Below are 23,394 nucleotides of genomic sequence, written 5' to 3' on the forward strand. Positions count from 1 at the left end.
TTTACTTCATCTTCAGGCCTCTAGAAATGCATTAAAAAATAGCACTCTTTGGTTGAAATGTTCACAACTAGTAGCCAGCCAGCAAAAAGGGGTTACAAATACTTTGTTTACACACATGCTTGTTTTAAGGGGTCTCTTGCCAAAAAAAGCACAGGAGCCTGAACAGTGGCCATTACAGCATAACAGTAAATGCTTAAACACAGAGAGAAGCACACGTATAGCAAACTGACTCAATAATGTCAAAGCATCCCAAACAAAATACAGTCCTAACAACAGTTTTACATTTTATCAACAAATACTTTTCTATGGTATCACTCATCCCAACTACAACATTGAGTCTGTGGTTGTAGATTGGTTGTTCAGTGGTTACACAGCAACATCTAACAAATCTATTAGCTAACCATTAGCCACCATGAGCTCCTGGTCATACCAGACCAAATAAGGCTGTAGCAGCAAACCTTTTTATGTATTGAATCGCACAACAGTATGTTTATTGGTCATGAATTCGACTTTTCATTTGAGAGTGGAAGAATGTGTTATTGCTTCTTTCAAAAGTTGCATATTGTCACTTTAGGTGACCAAGTCATACACAACTTATCATCCTATTTTAAAGCCTTCAGATAAATCTCACAAAAGGGGGATAGTTAAACAGAAAGACTCTTATTGTCAACAAACTTGATTAAATACAGATTTATTGTTCAAAGAGCATGGGAAGAGTACAGATATATACAGTATATATCTGTTGTACAGATGGCCCTTTGGAAAGAATGATGAAATGAGGCTGTCAAATGCTGAGATGTGCTATTGTTACTCCTCCTATATAGCAAAATGTAAAACTAAAAAAGGCAAAGCACAAAAAAAAAAAACACATTCTATGTCCACAGTTTTGAGACGCAGAGACATTTTACTACATCGTAGAAACAAGCTGAGAACTTCTATTAGAGAGTGATTGGTTGTTTCCAAAAAACAACAAAAACATTTATTTCCAGTGAGTCCCACTGTCTATACAGATCTCATGAAGACAATCTAAAAGAAAATGATTCATCACGAGGATGATTTAATGCACTGATGCTAGACTAACAACTAACTAAAGACTACTGGAAATCATTGCAGCCATCAGACTGACAAATGTAGATCTGTATTCAAATGAAATGCCTTGACACAGGACTGGACACCAGTAAGTTTATTATAAAACTGTCAGTTTCTAGTTAGCTAGTGAACCGTCCTTATAAAGCTGTTTGAATACAGCTATCACACTTTTACTTTAGCCACTTATATCTTACCAAAAGTTGTGGAGTTAACCTACATTCAGCATTTAAAAACCGTTGTTAGACATGTTGAGATTCTTAAGTATCTCCCTCAGACCTGGACAGTATAGTATGTTATTTTGACAGGACACATTCAGAGATTTGAAGACATCTCAGAGGTATAAAAATGAAGAGGTATAAAAAATAAAATCCACCTTATCATGACTAGAAGAGCACCAGACTCAATGGTGTCAAACATTTCTTAGTTAGTACCATAATAATATACCCATATGTGGTGGTGATGTACCAATGGACAAATTATGGAAACAGTTTAGGCTCACCATCGTTGTCATCACACCCACAGCGGGCGCACTCTTCTCTGTCAGTCATATAAGTGAAAGTAAGATATTAGTGCACATTTCCCACCATGGTTCTCTGAGCAGCTGGATAATACATTTTTCATGTTATGGTCCAATAATAATAACTGGTCCATAGTGACAGACTGTAGTGGTACTTTGTCTGCAGCACTTTGCCTTTACCAACAATCTTATTATGTTCAATGGGGCAAATCATAGTGTCATCTTGACTAAGGAAGAAATGAAATTATAGAAACAAGAAGCTTGATAAATCCTAAGTAAGATCAAAACTGTGTGGGCACTGAGTTTCACATTTTTAATTTGTTACAGTACTTGGTGTATGCATTTGTGACTGATGTATTTTTGTGTTCCTGAAACCCCAAAAGAAGCTGCTTCATTTGACTGAGGCAGGTTGGGACTATATTTGACATTTAATCCGTGTGTTTACGATCAAGCTTGGAGTTAGTGTTGCACAGTATGTCCACTGTGTTCAGTATATGAATGACAACATCACCATTTCTCTGGCAGAAGCCTTACAAAGCAGGTAACTGGATCTGCAAGTGGAATGTGCAATTGTAAGGAATATCTGATTACTTCATAACAACTCAAGAAGCGACACAATGAATATATCTTCAGTTGTGTTTCAAGCTATGGTTTGAAAATGTGTGTGACAATTAATGGATCTGGATCTCATCCACTGGTGTAACTGCTTAACTCTCTTGCGCAGCCTGCCTAAGATTTGATATGTTATCACCAAAATTGCGAAATTTGAGTTAATCTACAACTCGGCACTGAGTTCTGGCAAATAGGAGACTGTAACAATGACAACTGGAACTTACAATATGCTACCTACATGATGAAGTTTTTACATAAACACTGAAGAGGACCAGACTGAGCGCTGAGTGATAGAACATAGATTACCTCATTCATAAAACTATCAGTAGCCACCTATAACTGAATGCTAATTTCAAAATCTGTACATAAAGATGTACTGTAAACATATGGACAAAAAGATACAAATGAAAACAACAGATAAAAGAGAACCAGTCACAATGAGTATCATATGAAACCGACCCAGAAAAACCAAGAGGGCCTTTCTCTCTATCCTCTGAGCAACACAAAAGGAACCAGCAGGCACTTGGCCTCCAGCCCTCTTGTGGTCACCGTGCAAGGAATTCCCCCAACCAGGGGCAGCATCAGTAGCAGCAGTCCAACAGCAGTCCCAAAAAAGGCTCAGAGGCTGAACGCCTTTATCAATGTAGTGTGCCAAGATATGAATTATCTTCTTCCACAGTTTGGGGGTGTGTCAAGCTTGATAGCATTTAAAAATCCCATGCCTACAAATAAATACCATGTCAAAAGAGACTATTTCATAAATCCAGAGTTTTGTAGCTGTACAGTGTCAAAGGGTCCAGGAGTGTTAGTAGCAATATTTTTTGTCTTTCTTTTAAAAGGCTTTTACAGGATTAGAAGAACCATTTTGGGACCAACACATCTGCACAGACATGTTATCTGCTGGTGTGGAAAGCGCTCGTCTCTCATAAGCTGCTTATTCAGTGAAAGTATCTAGTGCAGACAATTAGGGATACTGGCAAAGGATTATGGGAAAATCCCTCCACCCTTTGAACTTGAAGGCATGCCGTACTACAGTACCTTAGTGAAACTCGAGCTTATAGGACAGGGCCTCTCTTTCAAGTGCAATAATGTTAAAAGAAATACAGACAGAATATCACTCCCCTTACAAGACAAGGCAAAAAATTCTTCATTTGTGCATTAGTGTCTTTCTTTCATTGGGTCCATTTGCAGTGTTTGGGGTGTGCCTCGGCAATACCAGGGGATGTCGCTGCCCTTGCACTGTCGGAGTAGATTCCCTCTGCAGGTTTACAGAAGATGTGGCTTTGATGAGACCCAGTGAAGGAAATGCAAGAGTCCTTGAGCTAGAATCCATTTCATCCTTAGTAGAAAGTGTGCTTTTGTTAGTGTAAAGTCCCTCGATGGAGGTTGAGATACTTTGGAGAACTGTTGGTCCAGTTCCTAGTTTAATTCACATATTCAGTGCACTCCTCAAGTTAAACTTAGGGGATGTTTTTCTGTTTCAGGCAGTCAGTGTCGCACTTCATTATCAATGAGACTGTCCTCACCAGACTGGAAGTCCTCATTCAGGCCATTTTCCACATTGATTATTTCCTCGTCCTGCGAGGACCCCTGGCCGTCATCCTCGCCGCTACCTGAGCCAGCCTCCTCCGAATTTGGGTCTTGAAGTACCTGAGCAATATACATCTGCTGCAGGGGAGAAAATGAAATGAAAGAGCAAGTTAAAGTCTGATATCTACATTCTGACCTCATTCTAAATTACTAGCAAAAGTACTGAGGAATTGGAGTGATTTCTAAACTCAATGGAGAGCTTGGATTGTGCTCCTTCTGATCTCTGTATCACTGCCTCGACAGATAGTGCACTCACCCACACTTATGTTCAGAAGAATTTGTTCTTACAGCAGAAGGTTTTTGCTATGGTTTCTGACATGCCCCACTAGTTAGTTATTTAGCTATATAGAGCAAACTCTGTTTCTGAATGGCACTGCTGTTTTTTTAGTAAAGTATGGTGATGACACTGATAAGCTTCTACTGATGAGCCTTTAGTGAATTTTTGAATTCTAAATCTTAACATTTACAATTCAAAATGAACTCTAACGATGAAAATAATTTTGATCTCTTTGTCAACAGACATCAATAGTCTTAAGAGCAGATAGATGCCTTTCACTCCAACTGAGTTTGTCTCGCAGCCACTTTAGCATATTAAAATGAAAATGTACGGATGTGTTACACTTTAATAGGAATATAAATAAATAGAAAACAAAATTCAAGGCTATTAATGAACAACAGATTGAAAGTGACTAAGAGCATAACTCATTAGTGCCTTTTCGTTGTTTTTGCTAAAACATTGGCATATCTTAAAAACATGTCAGAGCTTGTCTAAAATATTTAAAGAGCCTCATCAAGGTTCTTAAGGTTGAAAGGTTGACTCTCTTTCCCTAGACAGGGTATAGATTTTCTCAAAAGATGCAACTGCATTCGCCCCTAAACTCATTTCTTTGTATTATTTACTGACTCCCACAGCAAGTTCTATATCTTTTTTCCATCTTTATTTTTATTTTCTAATCTTTGTTCTTAATGGAGTCAGTTTGTGTTTTTGTGCACATATGAATGGTCTGTCCCTGGTTTTACCAAAAATATACTTGCATTCTGGTCCTAAGATGCGTTGTATGTCAACATTTAAAAAGTTAATTTATGCTTACTTACTACATGCATTTTTACCTCCCGGGTTTTCCCTCAATTCTGGTTTTTCTTGTGTCCAGGGTCTTAATGTACATTGCTGCTTATATGATGAAGATTTGATGTGATTTTTTTTAACCTATTTCTAAGTTTCTTTGTACAGATGCAGTTGTATGTGACCGTTTCCTGAGCTGATGTAGGGTGTGAAGAGTTGTGAAAGTGTAAAGCAACAGCTGATTGACTACTGCTGAGACACATATTGTCATAAAATAAACACAAGTGAATACTTACTGCTGCCTTGCTGGAGGCAATAGCGCACACTGGACGCCCATTCTCCAACCCGTCCACATCCTGAGTGTCAATCTGGGTCAAAAAATAAACATTTAACATGAGCAGCTAAATATAAAGCTCATCTGAAATACTGACACAAACATGAATGATAGCTTGTTACCTTGTAGTTGTGAGCACTGAGATATTTAAAGTGTCCGAAGCAGACGTGAGAGAGGCAGACAATGATTGTGATGATCAAAACTACGAACGTGAACATGGATGTTGCAGCGGAAAACCCTGGAGAAAAGAAAGTGGGGGGACACTTATCAGGTGCTTGTACTTAAAAATGCCACATATACTGTAAATGTTTTATGGCTGTGTTAGAACACTATTGGCCTGTAGATGGAGCCCTCCTCTTACCAGAGCGCATCGTGGAGAAGAAAAGAAGCCAAAAGAGACAGAGAATAGGAGCAGCCACCACTTGGTTAACAGCTCCAGAATGGATCTTTTTGTCCAGTTTGGTTGGCAGGTAGGCATAGTACATGTTGTACCTGTCTGCTAGGTGTTTCAGTAGCATGTACATTAGCCCTGCACAGAGAAGGGGGACATGACAGTCAGTGGATATAATCCTATTAGGTCTGTTGATAAGCTTCTGTATAAAAAAACCAACACTGTACGCTGCCAGCCCTCTGTATGTTACTCCTTCTGTAATTGAATCAGCATTCTACCTTAATGTGAAACAGCAGTAATCCGACAGTGGTAATAAATGGCAGAACTCACCGAAAGGGACGATGATTGGGCAGGTGATGCTGTAAGTCATAACAACAGTGAACACACACATCATCCAGGCATAAGCTGCTCCAAACTGGAACTCATACGCTTGGTGCTGTGGAAACACAATGACAGGATATTAAAGAAAACCAGAATCCAAACATCCTATTTTCAGCATGACTCCACGTGACCAATGATAAGATACAGTATCTAGTAATCACTTGCAGCTGATCAATACTTTGGAAAAAAAAAAAAAAAACAACCTTTACAACTTAAAATTATAGCAGACATAGCCATTTATTATGTGTTGTATGACCTTGACGTTTTGCTTAAAACCTGGTCCTCTCATGTGCACATGGCTTACTGTATCTACTCTGCTTTAATTAATCCATTAATTAATTTCCTATTCAGTTTTACAGTACATGTTGATGTAAGAGATAAATGATATCCAGCTATGAAGTCTTGAACTAATATACTTCATATGGATCCATACATTATTTCAGCCCAATAAGCAGGGCACACACTAACCCTCTTGACGTTCCTCCGCTCAGCTGCGGAGCGAGCCAGGCAAAGGCGAATCATGTACATAAGTAGACCCGGGATCCTCAGCAGGTCCATGGCATTACCGATGAACGCAGATGCAATGACGTAGTTCACAAAAAAGGCTCCATTGTCAGGAAGGAACACGCACCTAAAGAGCAAAGTCAATACCACTTAAGACTGAAAAAGACTGAAGTCATGATCTCATTTATTGCATTGATGCTGAGGCCAATTTAATTCCAGTAATTTTAGCTATGAGATATGACTGGATGATGATGCATTTTCACTTACTCAAATCTCACTTTCGCATCTGCCAAGAATCTTTTGTCAAAAAGCCAACGGAAGAAAACATCCAAACTGCAAAGATTCAAAGCAAAAAAGAAAACAGCTAAAATATTTAGGCCGACAAAGATGAATGACCATACATCATTACAAGGGCTGAAATCAAAAACATGTTGTACCTGCTGAGTCCTAGGGAGGGCAGCAACAGAACCATGAATATTAAGAAAGTGTAGCATTTATGCATCGTAGTTCTGTTTTCTCCTGACCTGTAGAACAAAAAGACATATTTACACATTAAAAAACGCAGATAAACTTTGGTCACACAACCTCAGAACATGCTGAATTCTTGACTGCAGAAAGTGTAAACCATACCTGGTCCAGTGGGCTTCGAAGAAGGCAGAGTAGTAGACAATGGTAGGAAGTAAGGCGGAGAAAGACCAAAGGAGGAGAGTGGGGAAGAACTGGGTGATGATTGGATTCTGAAGGACAGAGCAGAGAGACATGGGCATGTTGCGTCAGAAATTGAAGGTTAAATTCCTCTGCCTCTGCAAGCATGCAGACTTGTGATGGCTTGGGTTTAAATGTTGTTAAGGTTTATTTTCTCTCTTCCTTCTGTCTCTCTTGCAGTGTTTCCACTGAAATGATAAAGACACTTGAACTGACCACACTCTTCACAAAAAAAAAGAGGATGGATATGCTTATGGACTATTAGTAGTAAATGATATGAGAATGATGGCAGCTTTAAGACTTTAAACACATGCACCCACATTTAGGTACTCCACTGGTTTGGTAACATTGAACTTATCCATGGTGGAGATAATGATGGCTGGGGTGGTGAGGAAGAAGAGGAGGAGGAAGAGGACACAGTTGATGATCAAGCAGCGGATCCACCAGGAGAATCCTCCCAGTGACAGATGCTCCCTGTGGGATAAAGGTTATGTAGCGGTTAGATTGACACTGGGTGATGACCCGCAGTTATGGACACAGCTGGCCAGTAAACTGATACTGAAGCTCAAAAACTGGTTTGTCATCTGGGGTGAGAAAAGTCTCTTCAGAGTAGAATGAAGTCTAATTACTCCTCAGCATGATATTAAGAACAATAAAAATCAACACGTCTGTGTTTGTAGAGTTCTGTTTGGGTATCGTATTGGTATACAGTTATGTAATGAAAATACCAAAATAAATACAGTTGTATGCAAAAGTTCAGGCACCCCATGACAAATAACATATGTAAACAGCCTCTCTAGATATGGAACATAAAACACAATACTTTTAGCAACATTAACGCATAGTTACTTTTTATGGACAGAATGTGTGATTTAATGTGTTCTTACCAGTAGACATTTTGTGGATCAGGGGCATAGCTGACGGCCCAGTTCTGTGTGTGAAGCTTGGCGCTGAATTGAGAGCACTTGGGCTCCCGGCGACAATGACAGCCCTGACACTTGCAAGCATTGAAGTCCTTCAAGATTCTGAGAAGATGCGTCCATCCAAACGAAGAAAATACATATAATCCCAGAATCTGTTAGTTAGAAAACATTCTCACAGATATAAATTCATATATTTTTCTTCATGTAAATGTACTTACATAGCAGTTATGGACTCATTCTGAAAGGTGACAAAGGCCATTCCTAAAGGCTTCCTGTTAACCTTCTCTCTCTCCTTCCTGTAGTCGTCTTTTAGCTGTGCCTCCAGCTTAGCATAGTAGCTCACCGCCTCTTCCTGTGAGGGACATGAAATTACATACATTATATTCACTAATACTTACATTTCAGTAATAGTGAATATCACTTATACACAATGTTTGATAGATAATTGGCCACTAAAGATCCGTAAATAAATCAAATGTAAAAAAAAAATACATTCTGAACAAAAGACTATGACCTCAGTACCAAATATTTGGTAAAAAAAGATCATTGTTGTGCTTCACTAATAAGATGCTGATGGACAATTTGGCTTTATCAAAAGGAATCTCACATTTCTACCTGTCATGGAGCCTACTTTCTCTATTTCCATTATGTAATTTCTTTGAGTCAGTGTTGGTATGTATGCTGAGAGAAAGGTGCACATTCCTCTCACTCATCTGATCAACATTTATATGAGCCATGAGCTTGTGATGTTTGAGAAATGCTTGTTCACTTGTGTTTTGTCTTTCTGCTCATACAGGTTTGCTGTAGGCAAACTTTAATTCCCTGACCTGCCTGACCTTTAAGAAGGAATTTTTTTTTTTTTTTTAATTATTATTCTGAAAAATTAACGCGTGCATGCTGGTCCATCCTTCCCACTCACACTACCAACCTTCCTCAAGTACAACACTACCATTTAGAGTAGTTATTATATTTACACTAATCTGTTTCTTCATCCAGTCATAGCACACTAGTGCAGTGACCGTTCAAAACATGCCTGTTCCGGCCGCTACGTCAACTTATAGAAAAATTAATACAGTTGATGTGAGGTGTGAATGAGTTGACACACCAACAACATGAAAGAAACTAACATTCTATTATACACAGATGTTATAAATAATAAGTACTCCAATAGTACATAAATGTTCTTTTCTTATTTCAAGTAGCCTAAAATAAGGGCTGCATTGAAAAATAAAATAATGTGAATCCTAAGATAAAGTGGATCGATCTTAGATCGTTCCTATTTTCTGTGCCTTCAGTTCAGATTTGAGTGAGTATGTTTGCTCTAAATATTTATGCTTTGACTGTAGTGGTGCTTGGCAATCACCACTGTCTCAGACCATATGAGACATACTGGTTTTGAAATGCCAATGGGAAGTTTTTCCTTCATTTTAGGGTCATTGTGTATTGGGCTCTGAGCACTTCCAAAACGCGGGTGACCTACGTTCAAGAATGTACCTGAATGCCTCCTGTGTAGTCACTCACTGCTGTTGCTGCTGATCTGCTAAACATGCTGCTAACGCTGTGTTTGCTCAAAAGACTTGTGCTTTGTCTGTAGTGACGATTGCCAGTCTTGGAGCATATGAGACAAACTGGTTTTGAACTGCCCCTGGAAGTATTTGCTCCTTTTCTACAGGCGTTGTGTATTGGGCTCTGAACGCTTCCAAAACATGGGTGACCTATGCTCAACAATGTACCTGAACACCTCCTGTGTAGTCACAGGTATCGCCCGTCTGTATATACATACATATATACATGCATACATACACACACACACACACACACACACACAGATTCCTTCCTTTAGTAGAGAGATGTCACATGGTCTTACAGCTGAACAGCTGGCATTGTTATCGTATGTCAACATCAGTACAGTCATATATGTTACTGTTAAATACAAAAGCACAGTCAAAAATACAGGCTACAAAATAATGTTTTGATTTAGTTTACTAATGATCTGAAAACATGGAGGTTTTGATGAATGAAAACCTGAAAATGAAGCGACAAGTATGTGACTTTGCCGCTGTTTCTCCTGCTTAGCCTTGCTTCTCCACATGAATCTATGAGTGGACTATAAAAATCAGATGCCTTCTTTATCTTTCCACTTAATTGTGCTGTTAGTATCAGCTTGTAAACAATATCAGATAAATCCACATGGAAATCTACTACAGGTTAACAGTTTAAAGAGTGTCCTGTTTTGAGATAAAGTTGGGATGAGTCACTCTGACCTGCTCACAGCCTTTGATGATGCAACAGCATAGGTGTCCACAGGGCTTTGGGTTTATCATGGTGGGGATATGCTCCTTGGCCTGCATGTCGAGGAAGAATTTCTTGTTTCGCTCTGCCTTCTTCCTGCATACAAAACATCAGCTGTGTCACACTGAGGAAGGACTATTTCACTGGAACAAGCTCATGTCCTGGAGCTAATCAGACACTTCTCAAATACAACCCAAAATACTATGAAAGAGCAAAAAAAAAACCGCACGCTTATGTTTAACACTTACCTTTCAGAGTTAAGATACATCAGCCTGGCCACATTGTAACAGATACGAGCTTCCAGTACAACGCAGTTTTCATACGCCTGCCTATGGAAGAAAGGCAGGGAGAGGAAGTGAAAGACTGGATTAAGTTTAAAAAAGCACAAATGTAAACGTACAGTATTTACAGTAAATGACATCATCTCTCTCACATAATAACAGGCAACTTACAGATAAGATGATAACACAACAGCAAAATGCTTTCATGATTTTCCTTTTTCACTAGAAGTTTGGGGGTTTTTTGAGTGTGGAAGATTTTTTTGTAGTGCAAGAGCAAAGATAAGATTTTGCATAATACTATTTGGCTGAGTAGGAATTCAGCCAAACACCCCCTCCTCATTATTAGACCATCACGACACATGACTTGCATAATCCTGCTCATCTGGCTTCTATTATGGACAATTACTCATATAGGCCTGCCATTGTCTGATCCCAGCCATAAGGGCCAGGACAAGACAGCTGATTTTAACAGGAAAAGGCATGGCTCTCATACAACTTAATACAGTTACTGCAAAGATGCCATGTTGACAGAGCAGTGTACCACTTTTATAAGCAGACAGAATTAAGCATTTTGAGATATTAAGCGTGGCGCCAGGAGACCAGTGAGAAAGATCCTGTAGGGCGCTTACTCAAAGTGTTGCTTTATGTCCGTCTCCTCTGCGTATTTGGAGATTCCGTTGACAAATAAAGTGCGTTTCACCTGTATGAAAATGAAGACAGGGAAATAATTACAAATAACATTCAGACCTGTGTGTGTAGAAAGAGTGAATAAAACATCCACTTTCTGAAACAACGCAACTCACCAGGTCATCCTCTCTGTAGTGCATCTTGGAGGTGTGTCTTCTCATGCTGTACACTGTCAGTAACAGGTAGAGGAACGCAAAGGTAGTGTGCAGCCACAGTAGTGCATTACTGGAGAATAGAAATGGTTAAAGGATTTAGTGACTCAAAATAATACTGTACAATATATGCTAAAAAAAAAAGTAGATGCATAAGAATGACTCACTCTGCATTCAGATTTGCTATAGTGGTTCGCCCAAAACTATAGGCATTGTTTTCTGTAGAAAAAAAGAAACAAGACAATCACTTCTTCAGAAGCCTGCCCTTGTATGGCACTGCAAACAATAAGGCAAGGAATGTGGACCACTGTTTCATTGGTTGAGCAGTAACACAACATTTGGTACAGTAATTTCCAAATGACCAAACAAACAAAATGAGAAGCATGCTTTCATAGCGGCCAGAGCACACTTTTAACACAGAATAAAGAGACTAAGAGAAAAGACAAGCATGGTTGAGACTAAAATACATTTTTATATTGCCAGGAAGACAATAGAGTATAAAATTGTTGATTCCATCCCCACAACTACTTCCACAAAACCTCAGGTATCCACGTCTTTGCTCGGTATATCCTCCACACTTGTATTTTCACTAAATAAGTTTCTTACTAGAAAATCATGCACACCTCTGGCTCTTTCACTGGCCAGGAGTCGTACTCGTTCATAGCTCACTCTGGCTAACGTGGTGATTTTGTATGTGCACGTTCACAAATTTCTGACAAAGTATAATTCTTATAACATATTTGCTTGATGTGTTCTTATTGTTTTACAGATTAAACATATGTTTCTGTACGTTATACAGACGTGTACATGTCTCATTTAGTTTCCCATTTTTAGGCCTCCATGTTTATGTTGCGAATGTTGTGAAGCTTTGTATATTTTTAATCTGAAAATCTACTTTTAGTCAGAGGTATGAAGAAACACAAAAAAAGAAAAAACAGGGAGAAAGAAAGAATCAAAAATAAAAAAATTCAACCATCAAAAAACAAACAAACGTGGTTTTCCCACGATGCTGTGGTCATAAATTCCAATCAACTCACCAAGTAGATTTCCAGAGAAGTTGACGGGCAAGATGATGCCAACGGAGAGTACGCCCACCACTACCAACAGCCCAATGATGTGGCGCTGAAAGGACAAGTAGTGCACTGCATCCTCACCACACTTCTCCCTTATCTCTTCATCCCTACAGAAAGAACACACCAACAAAGTCAACTACTTAAAAACAATTTAATACACACACAAAACAAAATCATCTTTATTTAATCTTTAAAAACAAAATAGTATCCAGTTTAATATGCATTCATCTAATTTTTCTTATTTCCAATATGTTGTTAGTAGGTTGACTCACTTGATGCGGAAGATGGCAGTTAACCAGGAGCAGAAGCCCTTAAACAAAAGAGAGCAGAGAACTTAAAGTGTCGTACCACTTTTCCACATGCGACATTTTTCTGTCCAACAACTTTTCTGTCCGAAAAGAAAGGACACCGTATTTCATCCTCTAAGAACAACAGCATACTTACTGTGTCTCTCTGTTCAATGTCCACTGAGCTGGAAACTGAGGTGAGGCGCTCATAGCGTTCAGGTGTTTCTGACGTCATGGCAGATGCCACACTGTGTGCAGAAAACACATCACATAACATTTGAACGGTGTTACACAACTACCCGAAACCATGTACCATAAATGGATGTTAGTTCTTTGTGTCTCACCACACTGAGATTACCATCAGTATTGACAATGTAAAACACACACATGTGCACACACTACATACACACATGCCCTGAAATGGACTGGAGAGATTCACCCATGTTTATCCGGTGTGGGCTACACACAGGATGTAGGTTGGTAAACCAGTCAACCACAGGAACAATCTCTGCAACCACATTCCATGCAGCGTTAGGAGTAAAGGGCCTACTTTACACACGTCGACTACATCATCACAAAGGTTGTGGTAAAAAGTTAGAGGGCAAAGCTCTACAGAAGAACAACATTCACAGAGGAAACAACAGAAACCCAGTGATCAACAAGAGGCAGATATATGGAGTTTGTCCAGCAGAGCCACAGGTTCTCCTGGTTATAACACAGCATCAAGACTTTACATTAATGTACAAATTTGACTGTACTCATCAGGGAGGTTATGTCAGGTCAAATTGTATTGAACTAAAAAATATAAACAGGACACAGGCTCTGCTGGGACTTAAATGGTGGTTCGGTGTTCAATACTACATGAAAGCATGACATCACCCAGGAATCTAAGAGATCTCTAATGGAATGAGGAGAGAGCTAGCGGCTGTAATCCGCCATTAGTCCTCCTCTCCCACATTCCTGCGAGAAGTCAGAAAGGCTCATCTCAGCTCTAGTAGACAAGATATTGTGTATGTGCACCATGTTAGGGCCTGTCTATGAACAACCACAGATCAGGGAAGCATTACCTCTCCCTGTAAGCATCCTGTCTGTGCGGCTCATGCGGTGCGCTCACACAGAAGAAGTCCGAGCTTCATAAAAGAGGTCAATACACAGATTAGCACACATAGATCTGATTAGGATGGTGAGAGAGGACAGGGACACCCAAGAGCAGAAGTACAAGAGTGACAAGGAGAGGGAGAATAATTAGGTGCCTGGCACTGGGAAACGCCTGGAGGAGAAGAGGGAAAAAAAACCACTAAACCATCAAAAGTGAAAAACAGGCTGAAACCCACAGCAGCCTGGGCAGAATGGACAAGAGTTATGAGTTAGGTTAAATACAGAGAGGGGAAGGGAGAGAAGAAAAAAAGGCGGTGAGTCTGCAATATGGAGAGATAACATACTATTCCCGATCATCCAGGCGACTGTACCGTTGATCCACTCTTCTGGTGAAAAGAGAAGCAAAACAAAGCCATTCAGCTTAGTTAAGAGGAAATGGCCCTGCTCGCCAGTAAGGGTGCTGGTTCAGAGGAAAACTGGGGAAGCATATTACACCACAGGCATACCAATGAAGGTTTCTGTTTATTTTGGTATACGTTATGGCCTTGCGTAGAGACTCGTGGCTCATGTAGTTGGAACAGCAGACATATCAATTTGCATCCCTGTTTTAGATGATTAGCTGAGTTTCCTTGTAAGGAAACATTTAATTTTTTCAGAAATAACAAGAACTTTAAAAGACAGACGCTGATCTCAAGCCAGCGCTTTTCAACAGCGTCAAGAGACGACTTTTTCTGTCTGTTACAAAAGTAACCCATGCTGCCAACCCCCTCCCATCCTCCCACTACGCTGCAGCCCCATTCTCTGCTCACATGCAGCTGCAAAAATAGTGAAGCTGCAACATCAACCAAACACAGCGGGGGTATGTAGGTGATGGAGCACTGTGTCATGTAGCTTCCAGGGTTCATAGTCAAAGAGTCTGATGTCTCATCTCCCTCTCCCACTAAAACCTTAACGTGATTAGTCCTCTTATTGGACCTTATGACGTGGCAGTTAAAAAAAGAAAGAGTAGTAGAATCAGTTCTTGTTGACGGGCGTCTCTCTGGCTGCTTTTATTCGATCAGAGTGTAGACATTAGTCTCAAATGATCTCAATATATCTGGCAGCATATCATCATATGGACTTAAATGCAGTGGCTCATAAAATGGGTCTAAAAGGGAAATTAGATAATTGTTAATCATTGTTTCTTCTTCCTCCATTTCAGATCTATTCCAACAACAGTCTGGCCTTTCAGTCTCAAAGTAAACAAACCATGTAACAAGCAACGAAGCGTGACAATGTCAGAGGACATTATTGCTATTAAAAGGAAAGCTGCTGACACCAACTTCCTGTCTGGAGTACCATCCTTGTGATGTTTGCTTCTGTCGGAAAAAAACTCCACTCCACCCTCAGAACGCTGACTTTGGAGTGTACCAAATTTTGCAACTAGCATCCAAAATGATTAGCCAGCAAGTAGTGCAAAATAGTGGTAAGATTTTGTATCTTTGATAGATAAATACAGCAACCACGACTAGAACTTTCTGAGATACTAACATTTGAATGCCGACAAGGGTGTCATTGGCACTCTTTGGAGTAAGGCACATTTTGCCCCTGTTCACCACCATGTTTTCTGACTATAGGCAAATCACATAAAAGCTTAACAATGGCTCTGTATAAAAACAAGTCCCTGACTGGCTGCCTGCTACACTGGCTCTATAGAAAGTGTGTAACAAGCCTGACTTCACATGAGGATCACTTATCAAGATGACAAACAGTGTTGCTTGTCAAACTTCACATGTAAATTCTTTCACACTTCAGAACAGACTGCAAACTACTGCATAAGGGAGGCTGTACTTCAAGTTAACATAACTTAAATGAAAGTATGTGAAATCTCTTTGAAATTGTGTATTAATTATTTTTAGCTGGTAATAATATTTTTGAAAAGTCATGTTTAGGTGTGAAAAAAGTTAAATTCAGACAATGATATCCAGTAAATATTAACCTCACAAGATACTGTAAGTTTAGCAGTTGAATACTGTGATGTTATCGCAACATATTTCAACCATAAATAACATATTAGTGCATTTTGTCAGTGTGTTAGTGCTTTATATGATCCGTTTAACGAGTCAATCAGAAAGCCTTAGTACTGGACCTTCTAGTCTATGTAACTCATTTGGACCAGTGTACTCTAATTACCTGTCAGCGTCAGTCACCAGAGCGAGGCGCCCATAGTCCCATGCTACTTTTCTCAAGAAGGAGAACACAACCAGCAGGCCCTGCAGTACAAAATAAACAGTGGCTGTCAAGACTTCTAGTCCCTTTATTTACATCACAGAGACGTACTCAACAAAAGTTGCATTTAACTGCCTGAAGGTGTTTAACTTTCAAATATCACATTCCTGGAAGATAACATAATTCTAGGAATTGTGAAGAAAACACAAAAAATGAAGAGCTTACATTACATCAAGGTTAGCATATATTGTGGAATGATGCAAAAACATACTCATCAGCTGCATCTGTTTGGCAGTAAGACTCACCAAAAAGCACATAAAGTCAAGGGCGAGAACAGTAGGCACCCCACCGAAGGGCAAACCCTGTAGCACTGTACTGCGAATTCGGGCTGAGTAGCAGTAATCCTTGGAGGTGGAATTGGGCGGCAGTGTCGGGCAGCTCTCTGAATCGGAGCATGCTTGCGCCCCCCAGATGGCCATAATTAATATCAACACTTGGTGCATCACTCACTGCAGCATGTTGACAACCTGTAAAGAAGAAACAAAAACAGAGATGGAGTGAAGAAATAACATATTATATATATATATATATATATATATATATATATATATATATATATATATATATATATATATATATATATATATATATTATATATTATATATATAATAAAAACTGGAAAGCACACATCAAATTAGACTTGACAGTAAAGGCAACAATGACATTAAAATTTTCTGTCCATTTCTACTGAAGCTGACATTTCTGTCTTGTTATTGGTCACACGATTTACTGTTGCTTTTGACCACATGACAACTGAAATATGCTTGTTTAAACCATTATAAACTTTCTGTTCCTTTTTTTTGTGTTGAATTACCACAATATGTACCAATACAATATAGTTCCACTTCTTCCTGAATTCAAGAGAAATAAAAAAAACTCTTAACACCTACATGTGCCAAGTAACAACCAGCAATTCCCTACATACATCCAGTAGAGAGTAACAAACACATCACATGTCTCCTTAGAGACATATCTCTAGCCTCCTTTTAGCCTTGGTTCTGGCCACCAACAGCTGAGAAAAATATCTGGGTCTTTTAGCTTGCAAAAGTGTCTTCAGAAGTCACTGGTTTACTTTATCTTTTTGCCATTTTGTCTTAGTCAAGTAGTGCAAACAACTTGCCTGAGCTTGTTTCCTGGACACTGCTGTATACAGACAGATATTGGGGGTTGGTGAGAACAGTGACTCAACCATTTAGTCTAAAAGCTGCACAGAGCTGCCGAAGAGGTGTTTTCTTGCTGGATTTAGTACTATTAGAGACTCATTTGAATCTTAATGCAGGTTTATTAGCGGTACTGACAAGTCAGGCTCAACAGAGGTGGCCTGTTGGGATAAGCCTCATCTTAACATTTACACAGTTACAGTTACTTTGCGCTCTTCCTTCCGGTCTCTGATGCTATTTTCCTCAAGAAACAACAACAGGCAATAGACCCACCTAATGATGGGAAACAATTACAAAAACATGAATAGTTTATGAGGAAGGTAATAAGTCATAAGCAAAATGCATCTTAATGCTTTCCCTGGCCCACCCCGTGACTGAAGCAAGAGCCTCAGTGAGCTAAGCACAGTTTACGCCTGACGTTAAGGATTCAGATTGGCTGTAGAATAATCCCAGAGTATCAGTTAGTCCAGACAGTCCTTTCTCCAGCACCGGCACACAGCACAAATGAAGAGTGATATACTAGATCTCAAGGCTTATTCCAGACTTCTTGCTGAGTCCTCCTATGTCTACATCCATTGACTCAGACAGTGATACTCTTGTCAGGAAATGTGCTTAAATGACTCACGTAGCAAATGTGAGTTGCATAGCGAAAGTATTCCTTACATAAAATACTGACCATTTAATCCATGCATGTAGTCATCTGATGACACATCAACATAAGCTTTGGAAAATAGCCAACATCTTCTATAGTAGTATCTAGCTACAAAATATCAGTTCATAATGAATTGAGCCGCACCAGAAGTTACACAAAACATATTGGTTTAAAGATTGCCATTTAAAGATTTAAAATTTGAGATAGTGATACCAAAAAAAACTAAACAAACTATTTTCTCCATCATATAGAAAGTGGACCTGCATGTATGGCTATAGGCGGTCACACTTAGAAGGTTTAATATTTCACACAGGCTAAACGAAGGGCTTAGGGAAGGCTAGAAGACGCGTAGGTGTTCTGGTGAGTGCTGGCAAGTGTGTTTGCACAGTTGCACAGCTATACTTGTGCCCTTCGACCCACTATTACCAGCATTCACGATGCTGCTCATCTGCCCTAACACTAACTCATTTATCCGCTCCCTGGAATGCTGTGACATCACTGGAGAGGGACACAGCCAGAGCTGAACAATAAGCCGATAGAGACCGCAGGGTTCAAATGGACCGGGCTCAACCCAAGGAGGACACAACATAACCCCCTGTGCCTTCAACAACACTGCTGCACATCCTGGATCCAACGCCTCAATTCAGACTGTTTGACATTCAACACCAGCATCTTGAAAATGACTTAAGCGCACATCAAAACTAATTTATTAAACACCTAAACTATAAATCTCACTTATGATACAGTCAGCCCACTTCTTGGCTGCGATGTCAGTGTCATGGGAGTACCAAAACAGGTTAAGTATTGTTGCATATTTTCTTGAGTGACATGTATTATAAGTCAAGAAAGCGTTTGAGCAAAACCCGATTCCCAGGCCCTCGGCAACATGTCTGGTTTTATTTAGTTTTTAAATAGAAAAAAAGACATTTTTATTTGATTACACATTTTCTAGACTTCAATTGCATTCACAGGGGTACTGTAGATCTTATTGTAGGTCCCACTGCTTTGAAATTAAGCGTTTCAAGTCTATCTTTGAGGTTTGAGTGTTGAGGCTCTCTTTGGAGAAAAGCTTTAGACTGTAGTTAGTATGAGTAAAAAAACCTTTACATACATACTACAAACATACTTTCACTTTAAATTTACAGGAGTTGGACACAACAACCTGAAGACTTCACAATGTAATGCAACAGCACTGTTAAAGACCATCTCATCTTTCTGAAGCTTACAACTGATTGCCTGAGTAGAGTCAACAGCTCTCTGGTACAAAAAACATTGTAATACATTTAAGGTGGCATTTATTTCAGGATCGCATTACGTTGTCAGGTCGTGATATTTTGTCCAACACTTTTGTCTTAATCTTTTCCTGTAACTTTTCCTGCTCATGTGTCTCTGTTAAGGAGCATACAGTACGTTGTCTGTTTGAAGTGCCATTAAAAGTGTTACTTGTCAATTCAGACCACCGCTTCTGACAGCAATCAAATACAATTTAGGCAGAACATTTCAGTTTAAATTGTGAATAAAATATATATAAACCAAAGCACTCGGGGAAAAAACAGTATCCCTCATATTTCTGGATTCAAATCCACTCTAAACTCTTCTGAGATATGTTTGTTTAAAATGCAATGCTATCATAATTCTGACCGGTTAACAATATTAAAAGCCTCAAGGTAAAACCTTAATATGAAATTTAGGCAGCATAACACATGAATTTTTATCAAATATTTTTCATTTTAATAAGAATTTTCTTTGACTTTAGTTTTAAGAGCAAACATTGCAGACAAAAGTAGACTAAAACTAATTTCAATTTTATTATAATTTCATTGTCTAAGACAATTTTCAATAGTGCTGTGTAAATACAGCATGACTCAGCGGCACAGAAATACTGTGCCACCTCTCCACCTGATACTAGTTGCTATGGTACCATCAGTCTGGCACACAGTCTCAAAATACAAATAAACATAAAGGGGATGAAGGCAGCGGGGGGAGAAAGCACATGCTTGCCCATTTGAAACTCAATCTAGAGTGAGTCTGTGGTTTGTGCTACAGCTTCAACAATATGGTTTGTCAAATTATCTGGGATGATGCAGGGTTTTTTTTTTTTAGTTAGACAAACAATATTGGAGCAAAAGGTCTGCCAGGACAAATAAAATGAAAAAGTCATAAAACACAGTACCAAATGAAATTCCATGTGAGCAGCTGCAGTGTTCACAACATACTAAAAATACAAATGCAAACCTTTTTACTGCTAAGTGTACCTCCATCTTTATGCACTCAGTAACTGGCCTATGAAACTGTACAACACTAATGCTTTTCTACAAGTAGCAACAGCACACACACACAAACAGCATGCATTTCTACATTGTTTTCAATCAGTATGTGACTCATTTTTCCTCATCTATTTAATATTTGAACTGGCTTTATTTAATCCTAAAAACAACGGGTTATGAATCAGGTTAGAAGTCATCGAGCAACACCCACACGAGATGCCCCACTTTGCTTTTCCCACCTAAATAAACGCAAATTTAACAAAAGATGATCACACACTAGTTGCCAATACCGACTTTAACTAGTTGCCTGTAATCCAGAAATGACTGGAAACCTTCAATGGAATATGTTAGTTATGATTATCTGGCCAGATAACTCAGGCCAACCACTCCCATAAAGTAGAAAGCTATTGTGTACTTACTGCAGGAAAGATAAGCAACAACTAGGCTACAAGTTCCACTTCCAACATTTCTACGCAGATTTTTACTTGTACTTCCATCAACAAAACACTGTCTCTCACATTGTCAAAACTGGATTTCACAGATTGACAACTCAATAACAGAAGACAGAAGGTGCCAACCACACCTTGCTTATGTTGACCTACTTAGACATTTCCACATACATTTCTCCAAATGTAACTGAAGTGTACTTGCATTTCAAATTATAGATACTCGACATAAAACACAGATCTGAAACCATTATGAGCCCTGTTCATCTTGTGGATTAACAAACCTGCTTAAGATTTTAATACACACGCATTCTGCCTCACAACAATATTAAACACGACATGAATTCCCCGACAATGCTGATATCTGATAAGACAGATTTGCACATATTAGCCTTGTTGGTATAAGTCTGTAAATCATTGACAATGCAAAGACTCCTGTTCAGTGCCTGAGCTTTGATTATCACAGATTATGATGATGTCAGAGTTCTCTGGTAAACGGTTTCATAATCATGCCACAGTGTATGTAAAAATAAAGACAACACACAGCAGAAAAAAGGAAATTAGGAAAAGTTTTGAGAGCTAAGACATAATCAGTTTTTGTTGTCAAGAATATTAAGCATGATTCTCATAAATTCAACAGTCAACAGGAGATCATGTCAAGAGTGAAAAATGCTATATGATAAAATACTGTACAGCAGCAACAATGGCTGCTCCCTTGACCTGGTGGCAACAGAGCTAGCTTTGCATAGAAGATTACATTATCTGTGTTAAAGTAATCTTGCTACCGTAACTGAACTCTACCTTCAAAAGACTCAGTTGTGCGTCATCCACCCCATTTTTATTGTAAACGGAGGCGTAAACTGATTTAAATCTAAAGAAGCACACAAACAGTTGCAGCTATATTCAATCGATTTATTGTTTGTGATATATAAAATAACAAAACCACACCTTGTACGGTTACAGCATTAATGTAAACGTTAGTGTAATGTGAATAGCTACTTTCTTTTATCTAAGCCTTAGACTGCTTATCATTGCTTTTCTTTATAGACTCAATGAATGACTGACGCAACAAAAACTTTATCAAATCAAAAATGGTAGTTATTGGCAGCTCAAGCCTGTGGTATGTGCTACAAGATCAAAACATTAATGATGTCAGAAAAGCACAAATGAGTCAAGCTACTGAGGCACTTTTATCTTGTATGAAATCTGTATGAGCAGTGATGTCAATATTAATCGATGTCACAGTATTTCTCATGAAGAAAATATTAAGACTGCTAGCAGCCAGCTTATGTCTATGTCTTAATAGGCACTGCACAAGGAAACACCATTAACCGTCCCAGCCAACTTTTCACTGGCCATCAGTCAATGATGAAGCCCATATCAGTGAACATAACACGGTTTAATCCATTACTGACTAGACTGCTCATCTGCCGGCGTTAGATAGCTGAGATATGTGCGGAATTACTGATCTTCTGCTGGTTGTCTAATAATATGGCAAAGTACGGGTCGAAATCCTATTTCCTCAGGCTCACAAACTATAGCTTCATTGTCTAATGTCTTTTTAAGTATCTTTATGTTCAAGTACAAGCAATGTTACCTTTTAAAGGTCAAATATGGTGTGTTGTTAAAAGGGTAGGCATTATAAGCTGTAGCTTCAGCCAACACTTTTTTCGGACTGCAGAAATCTTTTAAGGTGTGTTATTCTCAGCTGTGGTATTTGAGTATCTGCCTCTGTAGTTATGTGTGTGTATATGAATTTGTTTATTTGTACTTATGACCTAATTATTTCTGTTATTGATTGCAGACTGAAATCAATTTCGATTTTAATGTTCGACAGCTGAGAGCCAAGCATGCTGGAGGTCCAAACAGTTTTCGAGTTAATTTGAAAAATATTCTGACATCTCGCTGTTGATCTAACCTCATTATGAAGAGAAGAATATGATCAGCAACCAAACAACAAACAAAACATCGCCGTGCCTGATGAGAACAGGGAAACTTAATCTAAGGCTTGTGGCTGGAGTGAGGCAAACAATAAAATAATCATGAATGTCACGGTTACCTATTTAAAACAAAACTGGAATCCTCACTATTAACTACTAACTTACTTTTGTATGATAACGCTAACTTCTATTTATTATGGAAACTTAGCTCACATTGCCGTTGACTTCGTAAACGTTAACTTACTTTTGCTGGTATCAGAAAGTTAGCATTAACGCTAATGGTAACGGGACATGTTTACTTTGCTTATTGTTCTGTCAGCAACCAATAAGTTTACCAAAGAAGTAGCGGGCGGTGAGCTGCCACAACTGTAGAGAACAACCAAAACACGACAGCCGTTTGACACCAGTAAAGAAACGTGTTGATAAAGCAACTTAAAAGAAACAAACTTACCTTGCTATGGTACGCAGCAGGGGAAGAAACTGTCACAATTAGCTAATGTGAGCTAGCAGTAAACCCCTAACGTAACGCTAGCTATTAGCCCCCTCGATGTAGTGAATAACAGGTGGAGGCTATCTAAAGACTGTCGGCTAATTTCCTCGTCAAATGGGTTGAACCTCGCTGGTCTCAACACTAAAAGCCAACCAGGTAGAGCTAGTTAGTCAAACGGTCTAGCTGTTAGTT

At 39.0% G+C, this 23,394-nt stretch overlaps 1 protein-coding gene across 2 annotated transcripts; it reads right to left on the bottom strand.

Moving 5' to 3' along the window:
• Positions 1-675: 675 nt before the first annotated feature.
• LOC121912255 (CSC1-like protein 2) lies at positions 676-23,250 on the bottom strand. 2 transcript variants are annotated; one of them, XM_042434431.1, is made up of 24 exons: positions 23,164-23,250; positions 16,493-16,714; positions 16,152-16,231; positions 14,324-14,365; positions 13,039-13,129; positions 12,867-12,904; positions 12,559-12,701; positions 11,689-11,740; positions 11,486-11,594; positions 11,312-11,382; positions 10,650-10,730; positions 10,374-10,497; positions 8,328-8,461; positions 8,074-8,211; positions 7,507-7,660; positions 7,112-7,218; positions 6,919-7,005; positions 6,749-6,814; positions 6,446-6,608; positions 5,927-6,032; positions 5,567-5,734; positions 5,328-5,443; positions 5,168-5,239; positions 676-3,886 (listed from the first exon to the last, which is right to left on the bottom strand). In XM_042434431.1, exons 2-24 carry the CDS (start codon positions 16,688-16,690, stop codon positions 3,707-3,709), a joined length of 2,520 nt encoding a protein of 839 aa, XP_042290365.1. In that variant the 5' UTR covers positions 16,691-16,714; positions 23,164-23,250; the 3' UTR covers positions 676-3,706. The 2 variants fall into 2 exon arrangements, with proteins under 2 accessions (XP_042290365.1, XP_042290366.1); XM_042434432.1 differs by lacking the exon at positions 14,324-14,365.
• Positions 23,251-23,394: the final 144 nt, after the last annotated feature.

The sequence above is a fragment of the Thunnus maccoyii genome, chromosome 14 (assembly GCF_910596095.1).
Source record: "Thunnus maccoyii chromosome 14, fThuMac1.1, whole genome shotgun sequence".
NCBI classification, from domain to species: Eukaryota; Metazoa; Chordata; class Actinopteri; order Scombriformes; family Scombridae; genus Thunnus; species Thunnus maccoyii.

Excerpts from the sequence above, each read along its gene's own strand:
- LOC121912255 (XM_042434431.1), bottom strand. The coding sequence starts at position 16,690 with ATGCACCAAGTGTTGATATTAATTATGGCCATCTGGGGGGCGCAAGCA. Across the intron at positions 13,130-14,323 it reads CGCCTGGATGATCGGGAATA|TGTGGCATCTGCCATGACGT; the intron begins GTATGTTATCTC and ends TTCTGCACACAG. Across the intron at positions 12,905-13,038 it reads ACATTGAACAGAGAGACACA|GGCTTCTGCTCCTGGTTAAC; the intron begins GTAAGTATGCTG and ends CTTTTGTTTAAG.